The 25,117-nt window shown below is 38.9% G+C and overlaps 2 protein-coding genes across 4 annotated transcripts in view; both read right to left on the reverse strand.

Annotated features, from left to right (window-relative positions):
• CPLANE1 (ciliogenesis and planar polarity effector complex subunit 1) overlaps nucleotides 1-6,365 on the reverse strand; it is a 71,965-nt gene extending 65,600 nt beyond the window's left edge. Inside the window, exons 1-8 of the mRNA XM_086628766.1 lie at nucleotides 6,232-6,365; nucleotides 5,372-5,507; nucleotides 5,064-5,183; nucleotides 4,243-4,469; nucleotides 3,815-3,921; nucleotides 2,476-2,632; nucleotides 1,583-1,686; nucleotides 1,252-1,434 (exon numbers count right to left, since the gene is read on the reverse strand). Coding sequence (XP_086484892.1) covers nucleotides 1,252-1,434; nucleotides 1,583-1,686; nucleotides 2,476-2,632; nucleotides 3,815-3,921; nucleotides 4,243-4,469; nucleotides 5,064-5,183; nucleotides 5,372-5,507; nucleotides 6,232-6,312 — 1,115 coding nt within the window. The 5' untranslated portion in view covers nucleotides 6,313-6,365. The remainder of the gene's footprint in view (nucleotides 1-1,251; nucleotides 1,435-1,582; nucleotides 1,687-2,475; nucleotides 2,633-3,814; nucleotides 3,922-4,242; nucleotides 4,470-5,063; nucleotides 5,184-5,371; nucleotides 5,508-6,231) is intronic.
• A 3,330-nt stretch (nucleotides 6,366-9,695) lies between these two features.
• Nucleotides 9,696-25,117, reverse strand: part of NUP155 (nucleoporin 155) — a 38,557-nt gene continuing 23,135 nt past the window's right edge. For all 3 annotated transcript variants that reach the window (XM_086628701.1, XM_086628700.1, XM_086628702.1), the window contains 14 exons: nucleotides 20,401-20,534; nucleotides 18,638-18,829; nucleotides 17,831-17,969; nucleotides 17,037-17,172; nucleotides 16,469-16,622; nucleotides 16,091-16,195; nucleotides 15,801-15,955; nucleotides 15,167-15,296; nucleotides 14,782-14,895; nucleotides 14,213-14,333; nucleotides 13,158-13,268; nucleotides 11,690-11,826; nucleotides 10,845-10,945; nucleotides 9,696-10,073 (listed from right to left, as the gene is read on the reverse strand). In XM_086628701.1, coding sequence (XP_086484827.1) covers nucleotides 9,935-10,073; nucleotides 10,845-10,945; nucleotides 11,690-11,826; nucleotides 13,158-13,268; nucleotides 14,213-14,333; nucleotides 14,782-14,895; nucleotides 15,167-15,296; nucleotides 15,801-15,955; nucleotides 16,091-16,195; nucleotides 16,469-16,622; nucleotides 17,037-17,172; nucleotides 17,831-17,969; nucleotides 18,638-18,829; nucleotides 20,401-20,534 — 1,868 coding nt within the window. In that variant the 3' untranslated portion in view covers nucleotides 9,696-9,934. The remainder of the gene's footprint in view (nucleotides 10,074-10,844; nucleotides 10,946-11,689; nucleotides 11,827-13,157; nucleotides 13,269-14,212; nucleotides 14,334-14,781; nucleotides 14,896-15,166; nucleotides 15,297-15,800; nucleotides 15,956-16,090; nucleotides 16,196-16,468; nucleotides 16,623-17,036; nucleotides 17,173-17,830; nucleotides 17,970-18,637; nucleotides 18,830-20,400; nucleotides 20,535-25,117) is intronic.

Consider the following 25,117-nt stretch of genomic DNA (forward strand, 5'->3'; position numbering starts at 1 on the left):
CCTATTGGGTAAGAACTCTGGGTTATGTGCACTTACTTAATTACTTACTAACATCTTGCTAGCTATTTAGTATTATCACTGATCAGTAATCGTTTTATATTATCACTGCAGTATTTCAATTAAAGTTGTTTTTGTAGTCAGTCACTATCACCGGCTATCCTCAAACCTGTATTCTGTCACAAATAAAATATATATGCATGTTTCCGGAAACTTTTGAACTATTATAAGGAGTGGGCCCATAGTACTACTAGTGACGATCCCTTAATAAGTGGGCAAATCACCCTCCGACCTACTGAGCTGCCAAGAGAAGGCAGGGGGAGTCGGACCCAAGGGTCTCGTCTAACTTGGGAGCTGGTATACTGGCCAAATTACCTCCTGTTTGTCTATTAGTGACGGATCCCACGATAAGTCAGACGAATCACCCTCCGACCTACTGAGCTGCCAAGGGAAGGCAGGGGGAGTCGGACCCAAGGGTCTCGCCTGACTTGGGAGCTGATAGACTGGTCTTTTGACCTCAAAACGTTGACACTGATTTTTCAACCAGACAGTGTAAGAAGGTATCATAATGCTTTCAATGTTTTCATGAGATGTTACATTTACACACTATCTGGCTTTAGTCACTCAGAACTAATAGGATTTTTTTTAAAAATTAAAGTTTAGATTCTATTTTGTTATTCAGACTATGTCAATTTTTTTAACTTTCAATTTATGCTAAAAAGTGTATCAGAGATCCTTCTACTCCCCCATGCACACAGCATCAGAACTTCAAAAATTAGATTTGGAGTACCCCCAAAAAAACACTTAAAAAGCTAACTAGTTTTTGTCCATGCAAACATGTTACTTACAAGATCTGGTACGGAAACGTGATACAAACTTCTACAGGTTAAATTAAATAGTAAGCAGAGAAATACCACTGGATTAAAAAAAATAATCTGCACTTTTAGTACTTCTGTAAGTTTAATTTCTTCTTTCATCATAAAACCATGCTATTTTTCATTACTACTAAACTCCAACACTTTTAAAAAAACAAATCACTTACTGTGTACTTACAGTGTCACAATGTCAATTACTGTAACAACAAACCCATTATAAGAAATAAGACTATGAATGAGAAACAGATATTGAGAAGACACATGAAAAACAAAAGAGTGTATTTGAAAGATTAAGTTCATGTAAAATTGTAAAAAATATGTTAGAAAGTAAGATATGATAGTATGATGAAAACATACAAATGTTGCCAAACCCATTTACCTGTAAGTTATCAGTGGATGAAATGGAATAAACTCTGCTGGTCCAAATTCCACAGAGCAGCCAGAAGTAACCAAGGTCAGCAACTCACCCATACATGTCAATAAAATCAAAGAACCACGTTTTAACATGCAAGCCAAGAAAAGGCTATCAGGAGTCCAACTCATATCACCAACCCAGTAAGATCTAAATTGTGCAGAGAGATATATTTTTGTCTGTCAAATTTCTGTATCAAAAGGTTAGGATAGTTAACAAAAAAAACACCCCAAACCTACAAAAAAACCACCACAACACAAAACCAAAAAATGTAGCAGAAACAACATCAATTACTGACCTGATAAACTTGGATGGGACCTTGCTATTCTTGCTACTACAACTTTTAAGGCTACCCGAAACAGTTACAAAATTCAATGTGTTTAAAAACAAAATCTGAGTTGCCTAGAAAGAAAAAGTAAATGTAAATAAAACATAAATGTTTGTATCAAAACGTCATTACTGTTAATAGAAATTGTTTCTACAAGTTACGCACTACATTTGATGTACTGGAAACATTATTATACACGGAAGTGACATTGCACTTAAATGGTTATTACTATTTAGACTATTTATTAATGTCTATACCTGTTTCTACATTTGAAAAATGATTAAAGATTATTATATACTCAATATATAATTCGATATTCTCTTTAACATAACTTTTTCTAAACCCAAAAAAATAACTTCAGATCAGTCTTTTCCAGTCTTGTTGGTAACTAACCACTGCAGCTTTGAAGGACTGCATCACACCATCCTGGTACAGTAAATAAGCTGGTCCATATTCCCTGTCATCATCAGCACAAAAAAACTACAAGGAGATTTTGCCTCCGAGTTGTCAGAAGTAATAACATCACGAAGTGGGTACATAATCTCCAATACACGGTAGGCTGAGGTCTGACTGACAGTCTTCCAGAATTCTTACAGATACAATGCAGTGACTGAAATTAAGTTTCTTTATTATTGTATTTCTTGGAAATCAGAAGCGACAGAGGAGCTTACATCGATTTCTTAACTGAACAACAGCATCTAAAAAAATTACAAGTTGTAGCAGAATTTTTTACCTTTGGATATTAATGTGAATATAATCACATGTATCACTAAGAATGCTGAAAAAAAAGTTATTATATCCTCGCTACCACTTCATTCAAACTGCACTATTAGCTTAAATGACGTGCTGTCTGTCATTCATACCTTTGGATCAGTCTGATTAACAGCTACTGCAAGTAGAAGTCCATCTCTTGCAAACGTACATAGTAAAGCTCCTCTTGACTTTACAGACACACACTGAGGAACTAAATTAGCAAGAGAACAAGTCTGCTGCAGCCAGTGGATCTGGTATGGCAAAGAACTGAATACCAAAAAGAAGACAATAACACCATGAGGTTACTCAGTTATGCTGAATGGGACGATTCACACACAGTAAAAAACTATGCAAGATAAAAACACAGAAAGCATCAACAATTAAAAAAAATAAATCTATTTTTCTTCAAAAACTTTACAAATGAAAAATATTTCGTATTAAACGAGTTAATAATTATGTCTGAGCAGTGAGAATTATTTTTATGGGACAGGAACTTGGGCTATGTATACAGAGCATGCACATAAACACAGACGCACGCCATAGAATTAAGCACATGCATTCTAGCCAGGAACAGCTTCCTCAGGCAGTGTAATGTCACCCAACACAGGAACACTCAGAACTCAAAAATTAAAATCAACAGTATGCTGCTCTGAACAAAGAAGTTGTGGATGTCCCATCACTGGAAGTGTTCAAAGTAAGGTTGAGTTGGGCTTCCAGCAACCTGATCTGGGGAAAGTTGTTCCTGTCAGGACATATCCATTTAAACTCATATATACATGTATCTCAGCTAGGAAAAGGAACAGAATGTACATGTACTCAGGATTATTATTCATTTGCATTTTTAAGTGGTTATATCAGTTTAACTATTTCAGTATATGGTCCCAGCCCAGATAAAGAAACGCATACACACTCTCTTACGTAGTCTCGGCATAAGAGATGAAAAGGCAATCAGAAAACAAATAGAATATACAAACATGCATAATAAAAAAGAGAAAGAGGTATTCAGGGCATTCGTGGCTGCACAGTATGCATGAGTAATGTAATAAGAAAAGGAAACTCTATTAGCATGATGCAAAAAATCCCTGTGACACACACATTTGTGTAGGCATTAGTGATAAATACACTCAGTTTTAGTCAGGAGTAAGTTAATAACGAAGCATGGAATACATACACGAATGCCGTTCCGTTAACTGCATTTAAACACTTGAAAATGACCATACATATATCCATACACGGATGATATATATGCATACATTGCCCATATATGGATACATAACGCAGCACGCTATGAACATACAAATGCAAACGTAAGTAGGTGCCTGTAACCATCGGCTAATTAGACATCAATGTAAACGTGTTCAATCACAGCTCTCAATCCCAGCTCTAAAGCACTTCATAATAAACACCACCTTCCTAAGCTAATGTGCCTTCAAATACTTTTGGACTTACCTAACATATTTAAAGCTATTTTCTTGCCATCGAACAATCAAAAATGTGAGCAACAAACATTCTCCAGAGTAGAACACAAAAGAACACAAACAGCAATCGCCCAGTATCTGTGGGGGAAAAAAATCAAAATCAAAACCAGAACAAACCCCAAAACCTGGCTACACACAATTGCTTCTTAAATTATTTCAGATTAAATAACTTAAGGTTGTAATTCAGGAATGTAAATGCTGGCAAGAACATTACTGGGCCAGTTAAACTTTGATCTGATCCAGTATAGCTGTTCTTGTCATTAAATCAAATACAAACCGAATGATTGAGCCTACTCACAACACCCAAGAGCCAGACACAGCTCTCAAAATTCACTGTAGCCTCTGTGGCTCTAATTTACTTAAGAGACTAAACGGTTGCTTTAGGGCTTACTTTCTTACCTCATTTTGTATGAAAGTAGCATGCACTCCAATTTCTTTTTCCTCAATAGAAGGCAACATGACCGATTCATCAGGCAAAATTTGCATCCAACGCCCCGAAGAATTTTTGCAAGAGGATGTATTTTCAAGTTCTGTGCTCTCCCACAAAAAGACACATGCTGTAGGAGTAGTTAATAGTGCCTTTCTGCCATCTCCGGATACATACAAGTACAATCGCATTAAACACTCTGGGAAAAGAAAACAAAAAACACAACAATGTGCCAGAATAGGTTCTGCTCCTCTGTTAGAGAAGAAAAGTAATTTCCTTTCTCTTTTCTTTTTAAATCTGTCACTAGAAATCCAAGCTGCAATGTTAAGTATCTTTTATTTCCAGCTTCATCACTGTTAGTAGACCTTAGACAGCAGTAATGTCAGATGGGACACTCATTTTTATGCATTTTATGAATTATCTTTCCCACAAGACTCAGCAATAACTCAAAACTCAATAACTCTCAGGATTTATTCCCTGAGATCGTCTTTCTTGAAATCCATCTTTCATGAAAATTATTAATAAATGCTTAAATGCTCTACTATCTATTACCTTCAGCACCTAAATATACTGTCTTTAAAACGAATTACTATTTACAGGGGATTACTAAACGCAAAAAACCTGTATCATTCAAGTGACAAAAAGGCCTTCTGTCAAAGCTTAGCTAGCATGCAAATTACACAAATGCAAAACAACGTGAGAACATGGCTTTTATTTGTGCAATAACACTTGAAAAAAAGAAAACCACTTTTGCACTATTCCATTTTTCAAAAGACTAATTGAAAAAACCTACCTTGTGCTGCTGCGACTACTTTCCTAGACTCTTCAATTGCTGGCACTATCTTCAAGCAGTCCTGGTCTTTATTCCAAAGAAATAACTCTCCTGTTGTAAGTATTCCTGCCAACCAAGCACCTGTGTTCATCGAGGGAAAGATGTTTTGAAGGATATTACTGTGAAGTACTTAAAATTACTTGCCTTCTATCTTAGCCACAGTTCTAAAGCTGACAGTAAACGAGCAGATCCTTTAGATATTCTACCTTTCTAAACTGTTACAACTACAAATAAAATGAGTTTATAAGACATGAGACATTATACTTAACCATTTCTTGATGTTGTTACAACAACTACATTTTTCAACAATGACTGCAGCTGAGGGATTTTTTTCTTTGTCTTCCCTGACACCAGATTAATTTCATTTATGCGTTTATCATCTAGAAGAAAAACAGCTTCTTTTTCCTGTTGAAAGAAAAAAAGAGCATTTCATTTCTTAAAACATTATTTTTTATGTAAGCCTTCAAAATAATGCAGAGATAAAAAATGCTAGGGAAAAGTAATTAAAAAAAAGAAAAGATGTTACAGGTGTAATTACCATTATTAACTTAATTCTTTGGTATACTTGCTTTACAGTACAACATCATATCCAGCATCAACCTACACTGATGATGAATTTTGTTCACAGGTTTCAAACTATCAAACTACCATTTTTGCCAGTGTGTACAATAGAAGAAGGAATTGGCCTTAAATGGTTACCTACTTAAACTCGACAGTATTAGAAGAGAAGAAAAAAAAATTAGATTTTTAGATGCAGGATGGCATGGGAAAAAAAAAATTGTTTACAATTTCTGATGAAATTCCAATGAATTTTTCTGCAAAAAAGTTATGAAAAACTAGAACCATCAAAACAACAATCTCATATAAGGGATAGGTCTTTTGGAAAAAAAAAAAAACTACCAACCATTCTCCCTTGTTTATATGAGAAATTTTGGATGTCCAGCCTCAAGTCAGTAAGATTGAAAACCAAGCCATTTATTTCAATAACTGTTAAGTGGGGTACATTAAAATCACTTCCTGGGGCTTTTCTTACCCCATCCCCCCCATAAATGGAAGTGCAAAGTATTATGTAACTAAAAACCTTTACTCTTTTACACACTTTATTCAAATAAAAGTTTCTTACGCTTACCTGTCCAATCCATGAGATGCGAGGCCACGGTTTTCTTTGCTTGATACATGTAGAGATGAGAACATCTAGCTTAATCTCCATTCTTAACAAACCTCTAGGTAACCATTATAGAGAAAAACAAACGGTGGCTTTTTCATGTAACTACAGAGAATTTGAAGAAAGAAAGAAAAAAAAACCAAGAAGTTTTACTATTTGGGGACCGGGAATAGAACATGGGAATCTGGACACAAACTCTTACCTATAGCAGCGTCCTGCTGAACACAAACGGCACTAACTGACCATGACCTTTCACTGCCAAACTAAGCAGCTATTTCCGTTCACGCAGCTCACGGGCTATCTGCAGTCCAGCCGTGCAGATCACACGCTTGCTCCAGAAGGAGCGGACAGAACGGAGCCAGCAGACAAAGCACCGTGACCACAAGCTTTAGTAAGAACGCAGAAGCGGAGAAAACTGCAGCCTCCCAAGCGCAGGAGACGCGAAACAGGCACAGCGCCAGCCGGGCTGCTGGAGCACCGAGGGCCGGCGGCGTTTCCGACCCCAGTCCGGGCAGCGGGCACCCCGCCTCGGGGCCACCTCAGGCCGCGGGGTGACGAGGCGGTACTCTGCTCCGCGGAAGGGCCGCCAGAGACGGCTGCCAGGCTGCTGCCTCACGTTTCGGGGAGATCTGCTCGGGGGGCGGCAGAGCCGCCGAAGCGAAGCCGAACACGGGCAAGTCGCTTCCTCCTGCGCGGGGAGGGGATGAGGAGGGAACAGACTTTCCCTCCGTCCTCCGCGCGCCATCCACACGAATCCCACCGCCGCTCGTGCCCGGGCTAGGGCAGACCGCGTTCCTCAGGCTGGCTCCGGCGCTCAGGACACACACCACGGTGGGTGACGCGTGTCCACACCGCCGCCGACCGCAGGCGGGAGGCCGAACCCAAAGCCCGAACCCGAACCGCGCCGCCCAGGCCGCACTCACCCGCCCCGCACGGCCGCCGCCAACGGCCGCCACTCCGCGGCCGCGGGCGGGGCACAGGCGCCGCAGTGCGCATGCGCGGAGGCGAGCCCCGCCCAGCGCTCCGCCGCCGCCCGCCTGGGGGTGTCCGCGCACGGAGATCCCGCACCGCGGGCGCGGGTCTCCCTCTCTCTCCCCGAGTGAGGGAGGCTTCCCTTCGCCTCCTCGCCTCTGAACCTGCCGCCGTGGCGAGCTGTGTGGGACCGCCATGCCTTTCGAGGGAAACGCTGATCGCCTCACGCTGAGCGGGGAAGGCCGATGGCGGCAGCCGCGCAGTGCAGGGCGCGCTGCTGAGTGAGGGTCCGCCGGGGAGAGCGTGCACCACCAGTAGCTGGGGATGGGGGCAGGCAGCCACGGGACACCAACGCTCCCCACCGAACACGGGGAGTTGGGTGAAACAGCAGCCGGTCTGTTTCCTCGCCGTGAAGAAGCGGCTCTCATTGCCCTGAAGCAACTTTTCCCGCCAAGCGGCTCTGGTTCCCCAGACCGCGTTAGATCAGCCCGTTTCTGCCTTCCCTTCACCACTATCTCGATGGAGAATGAGAACCATTGGGACAGAAGAATTAAAAAAACCCACCCAACCAACAAAAGTGATCATTCAGTGGTTGATAATTTTGTTAATGCAAAGTGGTTGACTTTCACGTTAGTCAGTTACTTCCCTGGCCTTGCCACCACCTGTTTCACCTACAGCATTAATCCAACCACCCCTCACCTCCGATCTCAGGCTTCCTCGTTCCTCCAAATTTAAATTGGGAAACAGAACCTAACCCTTCTCCATCTCGGAGCAGAGCAAGTGCTATGAAAACTAAAGGCAATGTCTGCGGTGTAATTACTTAGCTGAAAAATATCCAGGATGACTCTTGATACACTTTTGAAATACTCTTTGAAAAACTTGTAATATTGCCAGAAGCATTCTTATTCTATTAATCGGCAAAAAAAAATAAAAAAGAGCTGAAACTTAAGTCTGTGACTTGTGCCTGTTTGCAACTCATTATTTTTCCAGATCCGAAAACAGAAATCTGCTTACCTAGATTATAAAATATGGCTCAACACAACATACTTTCATGAAAATTTTAAAACGTAGAAATAAAAGTTAAATACATCAGGCAAGACTTGGGACATCACTCATATGAAACGAACTGCAAGAACAAGACTAGGGTAAATGTGCAAGACATCCTTGGTGTGAAACACAATTATCATCAGAAAATAACTTGTAATAGCTAAAGAGAGTACACTTTGTATGGAAAGATGCAATTTTTTTTTCCCAGGACATACAGTAATGCCTCTATGTAAATAGTTTGTGAGGAAATTCCAAAACTGACAAAAGAGAAAAGTCAGTAGTAAGATTTCAGCTCTATTTTGATCTAACAAGAGGTAAAAAACAAGATGTGTTTTAATTTCCGTATTACGTCACTGGTTGCATTCTCTGGCAAAAGAACCTGGCAGTTCATAGGGAAATAAATTTAATGGCTGTACTTTAAAAAAAAAAAACACTTTAGAGCATAGTAATCAGATCTGGTAGTAAAGATTTTAAGTAGATAACTGGCATGTAAATAAATGTCACAATCCATACTTTCTTTGTTCTGTTTTTTTGAACACCTGTGATGTGTATCAACTACTCATTCTCCTGGAAAAAAACCCCAAACATTAATCTACTCTGTAGGCATAAAGATATTTGCTTCTTTCCCCATGAAAACAATCTCTCCAAACTCTGATCTTTTACTTACATGAAGAAGTCATTTGATAAAGGCAAAAGACCAGCACGAACCAGTAATTTCTCGTGCATTTTCTATACAAGTTTACGTTGCTGAATGCGTTCACAATGCATAGCAGTAAAACAGAAACAAAACAAATTTCCTTGTTGAGGAATGAGGATTTAAAATTTCCTTGTTAAGGATGAGACTTTAAAATCTTAGGAAGCATGCACACAGGATGGTGCATAGGCTTTGCTTGTTTTAAGGAATATACACAATTTGGTGCTTGTGTGCATGTAACGGAAATAGAAGTCACTTCTTGACTTCTTTATTTGATTTTAAACAGATACAGCATCTTTATTAAAATGGAATAGGGAAAATAATTTGATGGGCTTCTAATACTGTTCTTTCAATGGCTATACAAACTATATTCTGCAATTCCATCCCAACATTCTACTTACAGGGACAGGGGGTGTTTAAAGTGAGTTACGAAACAATGATTATCTTTGTTATTGAAAGATCTGCCAATAACTCATGCAGAGAGTTATGATTGCATCTCTACTCTCTGATACACCCACATTTACATGCGCTTTTAACTTCATCTTGCCCTCCCCAGGTTCGACACTTGTAAAACAGCTATCAAGTAGATTTTACATCCTACTTTTCTCCATTACTTTAAGTAAAGAAAAAAATCTTTTCCAAATTTTTTTAAACCTCAAGAGAAAGATCACAGAATGTATTTTATTTCAACAGTATAAAAAAAAGCCTTCTGTTGTTAAAAAATTTGGTAGTAGTAAACGGAACATCATTTGTCACATTTACATTCTACAATTCGTAGATACCTTTAGAATAGCACAAATACAGGCCACAAAATTGGTAACTGCAGCAGGAGCCACAACATTCTCAGAATTCCTTTCTGAGGATTTGTTCTTCCAGAGATTCAGTGCAGACATCTGACTTTTATTTCACAGTTCATTTTACATGAGCTAATGATTCTGCTATTGTATTAGTCAATCAGTGAAGTCGTTCTAATTTAGCCTGTAGTGATTTAAAATTCCCAATAGTAGTCTGCACCGTTAGCGTGGGACTCATAGACTGAAGTTCAACCAGGTAGCAACTAACAGCATCCAGGCAAAAATTCGTGAATCGTCGCCTGCAAAGGAAACACAGAACAATGAGCTCCTTTGCGTTTCTGTGTATTAGAATTCAGCTGAACTAGAAAGTGAGCATTCTGTGAATTTTAAAGGAATAAAATATCAGTAAGACATCTGTTAGCTACTTTTAAGTATTTATTTACTAGAAAAATTGGCTTTTGAGATCTAATGCTTGTGACTAAGGCATCATGGGAAAACAAATGAATCACTACTATTCATCTGATATTAAATCTAAACAATAAAACACGATACAGTTAACAGCAATGTGAAATATTTAATATTTATGATTAGATATGAATACGATCACTGTATGTTATTAATGTAGATAGCACTTTAAGTATCTAAATTTAGTATCAAATCACAACAATTTAGGTATTAATACCTAAGTAAGTAAAAAAAACTAGACAACATTCACTAAAGTTCTAAAAAGTTATTACATTCTAATGAGTATTTAAATCAGCTAACCACAAAAGACCAAAAAAGTGAGAAAAGATAGATGTACCCTCTGTATGTGAACAGGGGATATTTACACATGTATTTTCAAGAGAATCAGAAAAATCTATGGTTAGAAGAGTTATCAAGACTTGGCCTAGTTCTGCTTGTTGTTTCTGAGACAAGATGATTCTGACTGAAGTTTGTCCCACTGCTAGGAAAGAAATACTAAATTCACTCAAAAGAGAAGAAGAAAAGCTTTAGGAATTGCTGAAGTGCAGTGCTTTAGAATATTTTGTATCTTTCACTATTTATTGGGATACAGTTGCCTTTCTTACCTCAGAAGAACTCTGCTTGGTTCTTGTACGTATCCTGATAATAATACATGAATACTCTCCAAAAGGTGTAAAGGTTTTTTCATTCTATTCCAATATGGGTCCTAAAAAATATTCCAAAATATTAAAGAGACAAACATTAAGGAGACAAGAGGAAAAAAAGTTCCCAGCTGTGGAAATTATTTATTCATTGCAACAAAAATGTAAGAAAAATGGGAATTCTATCTTCATCTATATTAAGTCTGTATTTAAGTACTATTTTGACGTTTGAGTACTCAAATGCACATGAATTTAACTCAGTTTGTCATTACCTAACAGTCTGTAAAGTAATAGATTTTAGGAAGTTCTGAATTCCTCACACTGTAAGGAATCTGGGTAAAAAGAAGCAAGTCAATTCTCTTTCTTTTAATTCTGTTTAAGCCTGTTCTACAAACTAAAAGTTAAAAATATGATTTCTTATTCTTCATGTCTATTGTATCAATAGATTAGATAAGATGCAGTAATATAGCAAATTTTAATCATGAATAGGAAACAAATAAAATGAATATATTAAAGACCTGCTGTTCCTTCTGCAACATAATTCCAATCCTATTTAATCCTAAATCAGCTTTAGGTGAAGTAAAAGGATTAACATTTTCCTCATAATTTAGGACTGAAGCGAATAAAATGAACAGAGGAAAAAAAAAAGCAACATTCAGAGCCTTTGAGTAAGGAAAAAAAAAAGAGAGCAAAAGCTATGAAGTTGTTATTTTGATATATCATACCTCTACATTATTTTATGTTTCCTGCTAAAGACAAACCTTGACAGTAGTTGAAAAAAAAATTTATTTTGTGGCTATTTTCCTTACCCGTGCTTTAAACAACTGGTCATACACTTCAAGCAGCCGTGGCAGTGGCACTCCAATTTCCCGCATGGTGTATGTTACAAAACCTACATCCCAGTTCAAAGTGCAGACCTGTTGCTCCAGAAACTGCACTAAAAAATCTGAAGAACAAAAACAATGTAATGTTTAGATTCCAACTTGTTAATGGGAGTCTAGCAAAGAAAGGCATTTGAAAGTTATTTACTCCAAGTTTAATCTTCCGTCTTCCACACGGTTGGTACCTTTCTCCTGTGAAGCACAGGTAACAGTTCCCCCTGGTCTGCACTGAGGGAAGGACATGCCAGATGTCATTACCCACAAGGATGGTATTAAGCTGTAAGCAACGCAGGACAGGGATTGCTCATGCTAAGTACCTGATTACTCCCCGTTTTGCCAGGGGACTACGCTGCTGACAAAAGCGCGTTAACTTTTGTTTCAGCGCAGAAGAACACATCACCATTTCATTTGGTAGAATAGCCAGCAATACTACTGCATCTTTCATCGTGTTTAACTATCAATAATAATTAATAATGTATCGTTTGGCACTAAATGTTCTGTTACAATATTAAAAATATATTGTTCAGCACTAAATGTTCTTTTACAATCATTTGGTATATATTTTTTGAGGTTTTTATGTAATACCAAGTTGACAAAATATATGAGCATCTCAAAAGCAGAAAGAAGCACCAAAAAGGATCCAGAAATCTCCTGAATTCTGTTTTCAGAATCTGCTCCTGCAGATAGCAGTAGATACTTCAAAAGACAGCAGCTAAACGTGGTTGCCTAAAATCTATTAAATGTATAAATACACATTTTTAATTTGTACTTTGATATAAATGAACTTTACTACTTTCTAAAATGGGATCTGCACAGCCATCCAAAAATAACTGTTGCTGCCTTCTAAGCTTCATTTACTTCCCACTCAGGGTGAAAAACTGTAAATTCTGGTTAAATCTCTAGAAAAACTCTAGGAGAAACTGCACCTGTAGAAACTGTAACAGTTTTGTAATCACACAATTTTACTGTGTTTACAAAATCAGAGGCCAATAGAAATTCTATTTCTACTTTTTGTCTAACCTCCCTCTCCTCAATCTCTTGTCAAAGTCATTGTAATAATGAGGAAGTATTACAATGCCTTTGTTCCTAATTTCCTGGACAAAACTAAAAAACACTTCCCAGCTACCCTCAAGATCAACTCCATCACTACTGGTAGTTGAAATGATTTGTTGCTTCAGCTACAGCAAAAAAATTCACAAATAACTACAGTAATTAGGTATCACAAGCATGTAATTATGTATCCCAAAATTGTCAGTATTCTTTCTTTTTAGATTTTAAGAAAAGAGACATTTCTTAGGTTAAAACTTTTTTTAAAGAAGGTAAAAAGAAGGCTGAGGCCCATTCATGTAATGTGTGTGTTTATTTACTAAATTTATTTATGGGCTAAACAACTTACCTAAAGGAAAGTAACGAGGGGTGCCAACATATATCTTTCCAAGCAGTACCATCTTCAGACTAAGTGCTTGCATTCTGTCAGCGGGGCTCAGAGACACACTATCGCTCAATTCTGAAAGTGAAAAGAAATCATTTAGACAGAACTTTTTTTCTAAAAAAGTTCCACATTTTTACGCAAATACACTGAGGTGTTTAAATTTACTACTAACACATCAAAATCTTATGATGCATTTTTGTCAATGCAAAATCCACATGTGGAAGTGAAAACGTAACTTCTTTTGGTATGCATATGTATTCACAGATTTTTATGTTCCCATGAGGTTCCATGCAAACCCATTTAAAAAAAAAAAAAAAAAGTTAAACCCCACCACCAAACCCCAAGAACAACCACATAGCTTTTCCCTCAAATCACTGTCAGTGTTGTTTGTGCAATGGCAACCTGAAGCACAAAACACAAGGGAAAAAAACAAACAGGGAGAGGGAATTACCAACTCCTGGTAAAGGCTGACACAGATTCTCACAGCTGAGTGGCTAGGCTTGCAGAGCTTGCAGAAGCTCTGCTTCTCTATAAATGGACAAAACCTTTACACTTCCACTCCTGTCAGCACCATAAAAATGCAGAACTCCCCTAAGATTCTTTATTCTTTGTCATGACAAATTTAACATTTTTATCATGATTTCCTAATAGTGAAACCTCCAGACAAAATTTGACAGGTATTCTGAAGTCAATACATAATGGCATCTAAGAACAAGAAGGGATTAAATGATTTCTTAAAAGTTACCTGAAGTGTGATTATTCAAGCCATATGTGCAATATGCTCCAATATATATTTAAAAACATGATTTTTCCGTCCTTTAGGCACACAAGCCAAAGGTAATAACATTAGTGAATTACTAGTTAACTGTGCTTACCACATATATTACAGAGTAGTTCAGAAAAGATGCATCTCACTTGGACAGCATATCAGTAGCAGCACATAGTCCGTCTTAAAACCTTTAATCGTACTGTTTTCCTACAGTTGTAGCTCGTACCACTCCTAGTCCATTAAGACTTACCTTTCTCAATGATTTCTTGCCAGAGAGTTTGCACCAAGATAGTATCAGAATGACCCGCACAATGTATAATTGCAAGCTTACACTCCGAGAGCTTAAAAGGGTCGGCAAATTCTCCATACAGCTGAAAGAAAAATTACCAGGCTTTACATTTAAAGTAGGATAAAAAGGAATTTTTAAAATCAGTTTTTCCTTACTTTGTATGGTAGACATCAGACTAGTAAAGGTGCAACTTATGTAACTGTTGTTAAACACTAAATGATTTTTTTTTACTACGTTTACTTTCACTTCTTAAATACAATCTCCAATTTTATATGAAGTTTTAATTAATACTGCTATTTTTTAAACAATTTTCCCAGTAAATGAAGAAATCTAAGAGAATAAAGAAGATAAACACATAGAACACATTAAAGACTGAAGACCGTCTAGGATAACAAACATTCTGAGACCAGGAGTGCCAAACTATCTCTCTATTGCTTTCCCTAGTCAGCATAGGATCATTCTTTGCAAAACAGTTTTTCTTCCCCCAAAATGTGAAAAATTGACTTTTAATACAGAGAAATTTTAATCACCTTAGTTATATCCATTAGTTCAGCATCAAGCCGGGAGATTGCGTCTTGCACTGAAGAATGATGGGAATACTGCCGCTGTAAAGCTTCTTGTATTTGAAGCTGGATCCTTGCGACCTTGTTTAAAAAGAAAAATAAAATAGTTGAAGATTGGATTAATCTAATCAACGCTTAAGAACACACCCAGAATTACTTGAACTTATTTAAATGTAGAAACATTACTGTCTTACACCTCAGAGTCGCCTATCAACTGAGCAACTTTGCCATGTTGGGAAGAAAGCAAATAAATCGTTTGTACAGAACTGGTAATAAAAATGTCATGTGCCAATAAGATAAAGTGAAATAATGCATTTACAGTGTAGCTGAGATAAATTTTTATTTTTCTTACTTCCATTTTCTCTTCTAGTTCATGTAGGAATTCACCATCTGCAGCTATAGAGGATATGGCAGTGGAACTTTTGGCACTCAAAATGGCACGTGCAATGTATTCAAGACGCTGCTGAAGAGAAATTTCTGTGCTGCAAAAAAAATATTCACAATAAAATTTGTACTTAATATAATTATTTGAGGGTTAGTTATATTCTAACCACACTCTTGGAATTAGCATGTGACTTCTCCTGATTTTACTAAATCACAGAGGACATGATCCAACCATGTAACCCTATCTTTGTTGCAGGCTCAGGTCTAGTGTACTTCTCAATCCACTGCTCCACGGTTACACTACTGCACTATAAAATTCTGTGTAAGAAATGACCACTCAATATACGGTACTTACAACAGGAAACACATTGCAAGCTAATGTATAATACATAAAATAAACATATAATTTCTTTCCAGTAACAGTCTGGATTAAAAGCTAGTATATTCCATTCATTTAATATTTTTTTAAACATCCTTGGGCATTGGCATTCTCTTCTCCATGTCCTTTTCGTAAAACACCTAAACATAAAGTTTTGATTTTAGTTTGTTTGGTTTTTCCCCAATTCTCTTAACATACACAAAAGATCACACGTAATCCATACCTATGTAGGTCAGCCAGCTTAGCCAAGACTCTGCCTGCATTACTAAAATTTCTGTTCTTTTCAAAGTATCTCCACAGTAAATCCATATAACGGACTTTGTTTTGGTCAATCTTGGTCATCCGCACAAGGTAGGGTTCCAAAAAGGGGGCAGTAATCTGCAAAAGTCATAAAGATAACATCTGTGTTCTTGCCTTCTCCTCTTTTTTAAAGCATCAGCATTAGGACAATTAACTCTTCCAGTGCAGAGGAATCCTCTAATAAATCATTTTGTTGTATAGAGATGAGCTCACCTGCAACAGTTTGTCTGCCAAGTCAGCCTGTATCAACCAGTTGTAAAGTGCAATACTGAAGAGTTCATCTGTTGAACGCTGAGCCAGCTTTAGCATTTGTTCAAACTAAGGGAAGAAAAGGCCAAAGCTGTTATTCCACAAGTGGTGACATTACATCAAGCACTGAATATATATGTGACCATACTTAGGTTCATGTTATTTGCATGTCATCATTTCTATGAACGCTCTGTACATAAAGAAGCCAATTCATGACAAATCTTGACCTTTATCGACTTCGCTGAAGTATTCCATAATTCTTAAAAAACAATAAATTCTACACCTCTTCAAATCACAGTATTTTCTGGAGTGCAGTCATTACTTTTTTTGTGAGTTTCTTACATGGTGCCCTGCTTCTTCATTGCTTAGCATGTTGGGGTCAGATGACAGCACTGGAGGACCTGGCTTTTTAGGTACACTGGGAGACTGAGGAGCAGCTTTACTCTGATTCACTAACTCTTGAAGGGTGTCAGTGATACACTTGTAGCTGTTCAATCTGCAAATAGAGCAAAAGACAACAGAAGCCTCACAATTTTCATTGCAACTATATGCAAAATACCCTTCTCAAATATTGTTATTGTATGTTATTAAAATTAAAAAAAGGTCACAGATTATTGTCAGCTAGTTGCCACAATCTTTTGTTTTCGATCATCTTTCTAACAAGTATTTCTGTAATGTTCCGTTCACAATCTTCTGCATCTATCAGTGCACCCTCTGTTCCAGGTTAAGTTGGTGCCATTATTCATGATAATTAAGGAGAGCAAGCTAGGCAAAAACATCTATACTGTATCCCTCATGGTAAAATGCTTGCTTGTCATTACCCTGCGTAACTTCCCAAGAAAGGTTACTTTTTCAGTCACTTGAAATGAAGCACCCCATGCAATGGCAACAAGGTATCTTGAAAACTTGCCTCTCTTGAAAAGCTTGAAGTCCAACAACATCCTCTTCTGGTTCTCCATTTTTATAGAAATGAAGGCCAAGACCTTGGGGATCTTTCTTCTCGGCAGCTGTAAGAGAGAGTTCTACCACTCCCTCATAGAAACGCACTAGGAAAGAAAGAATACCACCATTCATTATTGTATTAAATCTATGACAAAACGGTAAGTGACATCAAACATTTCCCATGTTAGCAAGCAAGTAAAAATAAACCTCATTCACTCTGGTCTGTATTGTATAAAGTTTTACACCTGTACCTAACGCGTGGGATTATATACAAATTTGAAGTTACATATTTGTACAGAGGCTGAAACCTTGACTGCTACAACAGTTACATTTGCGTTTAAATTACGTACTAGCTTCCATCGCACAAAACAGGATCAAGAAACCATCTTTCAAAGAGCTTATTTGGTATAAAACCTTACCTGCAAAAGTACAGTTACTTATTTATCCTCTGCTTACATACAGCCCAACAATTTTGCTAAAAACACTTTCACCATATATGAAACAAATGGACACTGCAATGTGAAACAGGTGGACAGGAATATTTTTATATAGAAGTGGGTTTTTTGTTTGGTTGGTGAAATCTAGAAAGGCTTTAAACACAAACAGGTTGACGTAACTTAATTGTAAGAGCTATTAAGAAACTGTTTATGGTAACACGCTACAAAATGAGTCGAAAGTTAGCAAACAAAACAAGCAAAAAAGAAGATGGCACAAAAGGATATCACAGAAACTACTGGAATAAAACCAGTGATTGCCTCTTACCTTGTCTGTATTGTGCACAAACATTAGCAAGGTCTACTTGATTGCTGATCTTCTGGTACTCTTTCAGTGACTCTCTTAGCATCTTCTCTTTTTCCAGCTTGCTCTGAGCCTGTCGAGACCGCTGAAGGAGTTCATTTGCCTAAAGAAAAATGATGGGAAATTGAAATTATTCTCATGAACGCACCATGAACAGATCAGGGATATTGTTGCAAGTCAATGAGTTACTATCCCAAACTCCAAAGCTGAAACAGTAGAAACATCATCCTCCCGAAAGCACTCTCTTGTCACTTGATAACACTAGGTTTCCAGCAGAAAGACTGTCCAACAGCAGCAGAGAGAAAGGCTTAACACTTAAACAACCAACTGGTTCCCCATTCTCCCATCACCAGTTAATTTTTTCAAATTCATTTGAAAAGCTTCAAAGACGGAAGTTCTTTAACATCATTAGCTTTCCACAAATTCCATGAAAATAGGCAATAGATAGAAAACAAAAGACTATGCTGAGGAAAGGCTACAGTAGGAACAGTAAGATTTTGCCAACATCAAGAAGATAGTTTTATTAGACATCCCATTTGAGGCAGAGACCCTATGAACACTACAAACAACTGCAAATGCTTCAAACCTGCGCTCGCATAATTTTCAGCATTAATCAACAACTAGACACAAATATGCACCCAACCTGCCTTCATTAGTTCTTGTGCTCCTGAAATTACTCAAGCATATTGAATTACAAGCTGCCCGACCTATCTCATGTGAGCATGTTCTGAAGTTGTGGTTTGGTGCTGTAAAATCTGGAAGTGCGCTTACCTTGGAACACACAGCATCGTCAGTGCTATAAAGAAGAGGACAGATGTCTTGCAGATGGGCAATGATGCCATCCACAGCAGCGTTATCTCTGATGTAACAGTTTACGAGAGAAGCAATGAGTGCTCCAGTCAACTCTCTGTCTCTAATTACCAAGTCTTTGAAGGCAGTGATCTTTAGATGTTCTTGAAGTTCCTGAAATAGACAGGATTTCATTAGTTTACCAAAGTTTTTAATTTATTCTGTTTAGAAACATCACAACGTTACAGTAACAAAATTAATGTTTCTAGTAAACAAAACCAGACAAAACTCCAATGACAGAAGTGCGCAGCACAGAAATGCATTCATTAAAATATACATTATACAGCACAATGGAAATAATAAAGAAAGCCTTATCGATGAAGGCCCTAGACCATTGGATACTACAGGACAGTAAGAACTCTTCTTAGCAGACTTCCTCTGCCATCTTCACTATGTATCACTTTAGTTTCAGACCTCTGCAAATAAGAATGGAATTAGCAGTTCCTCTTACTTCACAGGGCGGTCAGAACGCACACCCTATGAAATGAGAATGCCAGCTTTTAATAATGTGAACCATGTCAGTACAGTCATAGATGAAAAAAATGACAGATGCATAAAAAGGAGGAAATGAAAAAGTTTGAGATCTGTACCCTTTATGTTTTTTCTTATTAAATTACATTGAAGGTTATTAAGTTTTTTTAATTATTAAGGAATATTTGTTCACATAGAGTTGCCAGTAGTGTATATAGTGTCTATGGATGATCACCAACAGCATGAAAATACTATTACAAAATCTCTAAAACTACTCAAGACAGAGGAAAAGCTTCTATTTGTAAAACAATTAGTTAACTCTTTGTCCAACACAAAAGTTGCCTGTTCTAGAAATCATGCTAACTCCCCAAAGCAACACTGTGAAGAGCTCCAGCTTCTGTGCATATAGAAAAGACAATTTTTAAACTTTACATAGACAAAGAACACAACTTCTCAAATAATCTATTTTCCTATCAAGTGCTAGGCCAAAATGCCTAGTATTCAAATTAACAGCTTCTTCAAGGGCTGGATGCAAATGGGTAGACAGCAATAGCACCCATGGTTTTATAAGTTTCTTTCTTTACAAACAAGGAGAGGCTGAAAGAACTGGGATTGTTTAGCCTGCAGAAGGCTCAGGGGGCAGTGTGTGTGATCTTAATAATATTTATGGTAAGGTGTGAAGAAGGCAAAGTCAGACTTTTCTCAGTGGTGCCCAGTGACAGGACATGACACAATGGCCTTCTGGCTGAAGTAAAGGAAACTGCACCTGAACATAAGCAAAATCTCTCACTCTAAAGGTGGTTGAACACTGGAACAGGTTGCCCGTAGAGGCTATGAAGTCTTCATCTTTGGATATTAAAAACCCTACTGGACATGGTCCTGGGCACCCTGCAATAGTCGACCTTGCTTTGAGTAGAAGGGGCAGATAACCTCCAGAGGTCCCTTCCAAACTCAGATGTTCTGTAACACATTCTGGACCCCTACTGACACAAAAGTGCAAGGGTTTGAGACTCTACAACTCTACTCGCCTCTGCAGTTAAACCTCTACCAACACTAAGGCAAAGAGTAAACTCCTCTCAGCTGGACACCATCGGTCTATTCTTTTCTGCACATTTTACAGAATCTGCTTAAAGTGAAATCACAGTAATTTTTAAACCAGAAGAAATACGGATGTCAAAAATAAACAAATTAAAATCATATGATTCCAATTGTACCTTCTGAAGCTCTCCCACAACAACACTGAATTGATGCTCACACAGCAACTTCCATAAAGCCAATGCCTGGCAGGTTTTGCGAACAAGTTGCTGGATGCCTTGAAGGGAGGTCTTCTCAGTTAGCTGTGCCTCAGCTGAAAAAGCAAAGTGATTAAGTAACTGTTCTACATGTTTCAAATTAGCATGTAAATTTTTGAGGTTTTACAGTAACAATCTCCTTGAAATTCTATTTTATTTTTTTCCTCTTCCATTCTTCATTAATGCTGTCTAGCTCTCTTCAGAGGAAAGTGCCATGTTAACATTTCCCCAAAACAAATGCCACCTATTAACCTTTATTTCAAACTATGCAACACAGGAGGAGTACTTCTGAAAAAGAAGTACAGCTTCACGTGAGTGCACTGGATTTACATAATCAGTCCAAATATTTGCTCGGGATTTTTTTTCCACAAATAGTTATTATAAATGTATTTATGATAAACATTAAAGAAATAAAAATAAGACCACCATACACATTCCATTTTTGTTTCATTACCTTTATTTGCTTTTAGAAAGAACAATTACAATCACAACTTTGGTCAACACTGCCTACACTATCTTTTTAAAGGAACAACAGCAACTACTCTGAAAACCAGTAACATTTAAATCTGGTAATATGTATTATTACATATTACAGATTTGTAATATTCTGAAAGAATAATATGAACATATTACATGGGTGGAACAAAATTGCAACAACTTATGTCTTTACATTTCAGTGCTTACAGTTCAGAAATGAGGCAGCAATAATTATCACAGAATCACAGAATGGTTAGGATTGGAAGGGACCTCAAAGATCATCTAGTTCCAACCCCCCTGACATGGGCAGGGACACCCTCCACGACACTGGGTTGCTCAAAGCCTCATCCAGCCTGACCTTGAACACTTCCAGCGATGGGGCAGCCACAGATACTCTGGGCAATCTGTTCCAGTGCCTCACCACCCCAAGTGAAAAATGTCTTCCTTATATCCAATCTAAATCTGCCCTCTTTCAGTTTAAATCCATTGCCCCTTGTCCTGTCACTACACGCCCTTGTAAAAAGTCCCTCTCCAGCTTTCCTGTAGCCCCCTTTAATTATTGGAAAGCTACAATAAGATCACCTCGGAGCCTTCTCTTCTCCAGGCTGAACAGCCCCAACTCTCTCAGCCTGTCTTCATAGCAGAGGTGCTCCAGCCCTCAGATCATCTTCGTGGCCCTCCTCTGGACCCACTCCAGTAGCTCCATGTCCTTCTTGTGTTGGGGACTCCAGAGCTGAACGCAGTATTCCAGGTGGGGTCTCACGAGAGCAGAGTAGAGGGGCAGAATCACCTCCCTCGACCTGCTGGCCATGCTTCTTTTGATACAGCCCAGGATACGGTTGTCTTTCTGGGCTGCCAGTGCACATTGCCGGCTCATGTTGACCTTCTCATCCACCAGCACTCCCAAGTCCTTTTCCTCAGGGCTGCTCTCAATCCATTCTCCGCCCAGCCTGTACTTGTGCTTGGGATTGCCCCGACACGTGTGCAGGACGTTGCACTTGGCCTTGTTGAACTTCATGAGGTTCTCACAGGCCCACCTCTCCAGCCTGTCAAGGTCCCTCTGGATGGCATCCCTTCCCTCCAGTGTGTCCACAACACCACATGGCTTGATGTCATCTGCAAACTTGCTGAGGGTGCACTCAATCCCACTGTCCATGTCTCCAACAAAGATGTTTAATAGCACTGGTCCCAGTACTGACCCCTGAGAAACAACACTCGTCACTGGCCTCCACTTGGACACTGAACCGTTGACCACAACCCTTTTAGTGCGACCCTCCAGCCAATTCCTTATCCACTGAGTGGTCCATCCGTCAAATCCATGTCTCTCCTGTTTAGAGACAAGGATGTCCTGTAGGACAGTGTCAAATGCTTTGGACAAGTCCAGGTAGATGACGTCAGTTGCTCTTCCCTTATCTACCAACACTGTAACTCCATCATAGAAGGCCACCAAATTAGTCAGGCACAATTTGCCCTTAGTGAAGCCATGTTGGCTGTCACCAATCACCTCCTTATTTTCCATGTGCCTTAGCATAGTGCCAGAAGGATCTGCTCCATGATCTTGCCAGGCACAGAGGTGAGACTGACTGGCCTGTAGTTCCCTGGGTCTTCTTTTTTCTCCTTTTTAAAGATGAGGGCTATGTTTCCCCTTTTCCATTTGGCAGAATCTTCACCAGACTGCCATGACTTCTCAAATAAGATGGATAGCAGCTTAGTAACTTCATCTGTCAGTTCCCTCAGGACCTGGGGATGCACTTCATTAGGTCCCATGGACTCATGCACCTTCAGGTTCCTTAGATGGTTTCAAACCTGATCTTCTCCTACAGTGGGCAGTTCTTCATTCTCCCAGTCCCTGCATTTGCCTTCTGTGACTCCGCTGTGCCACTGGAGCACTTGTCAGTGAAGACTGAGGCAAAGAAGTCATTGAATATCTCAGCCTTCTCCATATCGTGGGTAGCCAGGTCCCCTGTTTCCTTCCGGAGAGGGCCCACATTTTCCCTAGATCTCTTTTTATCACTGACATATCTATAGAAGTTTTTCTTGTTGCCCTTGATGTCCCTGGCCAGATTTAACTCTTATCAGGGCTTTAGCTTTCCTAACCTGATCTCTGGTTGCTCGGAAAATTGCTTTGTATTTTTCCAAGGCTACCTGTCCTTGCTTCCACCCTCTGTAGGCTTCCTTTTTGTGTTTGAGTAGGTCCAGGAGCTCTTGTTCACCCATGCAGGCCTCCTGGTGTTCCTGCCTTATTTCCTCTTTATTGGGATCCACTGCTCCTGAGCTTGGAGGAGGTGATCCTTGAATATTAACCAGCTTTCTTGGGCCCCTCTTCCCTCCAGGACTTTTTCCCATTGTACTCTACCAAGCAGATCCCTGAAGAAGTCAAAGTCTGCTCTCCTGAAATCCAGGGTAGTGAGCTTGCTGACCACTGTCCTTGCCTCCCTAAGAATCTTGAACTCCACCATTTCATGGTCACTGCAGCCAAGGCTGTCCTTGAGTGTCACGTTCCCCACCCGCCCCTCCTTGTTGGTGAGAACAAGGTCCAGCAAAGCACCTCTCCTTGTTGGTTCCTCTACCACTTGGAGAAGAAAGTTATCATCCATGCATTCCAGGAACCTCCTGGATTGCTTGTGCCCTGCTGTGTTGTCCCTCCAATATATATTGGAGTGGTTGAAATCCCCCATGAGGACCAGGGCTCATGAAGGTGAGGCTGTTCTTATCTGTCTGTAGAGTGCCTCATCCCTTTGGTCTTCCTGGTCAGGTGGCCTGTAGCAGACCCCCACCACTACGTCCCCTGTCCCTGTCCGCCCTTTAAGCCTGACCCATAAGCTCTCGGTTGGCTCCTCATCCATCCCCAGGTGCAGCTCCATGCACTCCAGCTGGTCTTTGAGATAGAGAGCAACACCTCCTCCTCTTCTCCCCTGCCTATCCTTCCTAAATAGCCTGAAACCTTCCATTCTGACACTCCAACCATAGGATTCATCCTACCACGTCTCCATGATGCCAATAAGATCATATTCCTGCAGGCAATTATACTGTGTCATTTAGCAATCCAAAAGGATTTATGGGCTTAGGAATGCATAAAAATGAAAAATAACAAAATGTCTACAAAATTCTACATAATGACTTCTCAAAAAAAAATTACATTCACACTATTGAAAGTTAGCAGTACTGGAAAAAGAAGTAGAAATTAAACCCCAGGACTACACCCACATAGACAACAACCATCTTCAATTTTGCATGCACATCAGCAACACTTCCCAGCTTGCGTGAAAGCGTTGGGCAAAAGCTACACTACAGTAGGACATGGGTTTGGACGGGCCGCGTGACCTGTCTCTTATCCCTAAACAAAGTTTTGTAGACATTTCAGTGACTGTAACTTTGGCAACTTGCATTTACAGTATTTCTTTTCAATAGTACAACCTGTCTCAAACTATTGCTTAATTGAAAATATTAATTGCTTTTTTGAAAATATAAACGGGTAGGCAGCTACTACGTAGTGTAGTGAGGAGATGAAACAATCTTATGAAACATGAAGAACATTAGGAAGAAAAAAAAAGCAGACAGGTAAGTGTGCAAAGAAACCTCTAGTTTTGTACGTCAAGAGTGTCTGAGTGGGGAAAATAGGATAAAGAGGGCACATACCCACACAGAATTTAAATTTAAACTTCTCTCTCATACAAAAAATTAAGTGTTTTAAAGTTTAAGCACTTTTATTTTAGCTTAATAAATTCAAAGATACAACTTGTGTTTTGCAGTGGCTCAAGATTGCCAGATGTTACTGTGCTGAACACCAGACTCTTGTCAGAGGGATATTCTCCTTTGTGGGCTACTTTAATCAGTTGCAACATTAAAGCTTTAAATACCAAACTGAAAGGTAACATCTGCAGCATGTAACAAACAAAGTCTCTTGCCACAGTCAACCTAAAGGCTGGAATGTTTCTCTACCTAGATTTAATTTTTCATTCTGGGTGTGTATCTCTGATACAGTCAATCATATGTAAATGATTTTTTCACATCAACATCACTGCAGAAGCACTGCATGATACGATATGGAAGCAAAAGCAAGGTGCTAGTAAAGCTAGTTTTCAAATTACAATGGTTTTTCTGAAGAACTTATTACTGAGCATGGCATATTGATTAATGTCAAATTTTTTCGGAAAAAAGG

This window comes from Tauraco erythrolophus, chromosome Z (genome assembly GCF_009769465.1).
Source record: "Tauraco erythrolophus isolate bTauEry1 chromosome Z, bTauEry1.pri, whole genome shotgun sequence".
Classification (NCBI taxonomy): Eukaryota; Metazoa; Chordata; class Aves; order Musophagiformes; family Musophagidae; genus Tauraco; species Tauraco erythrolophus.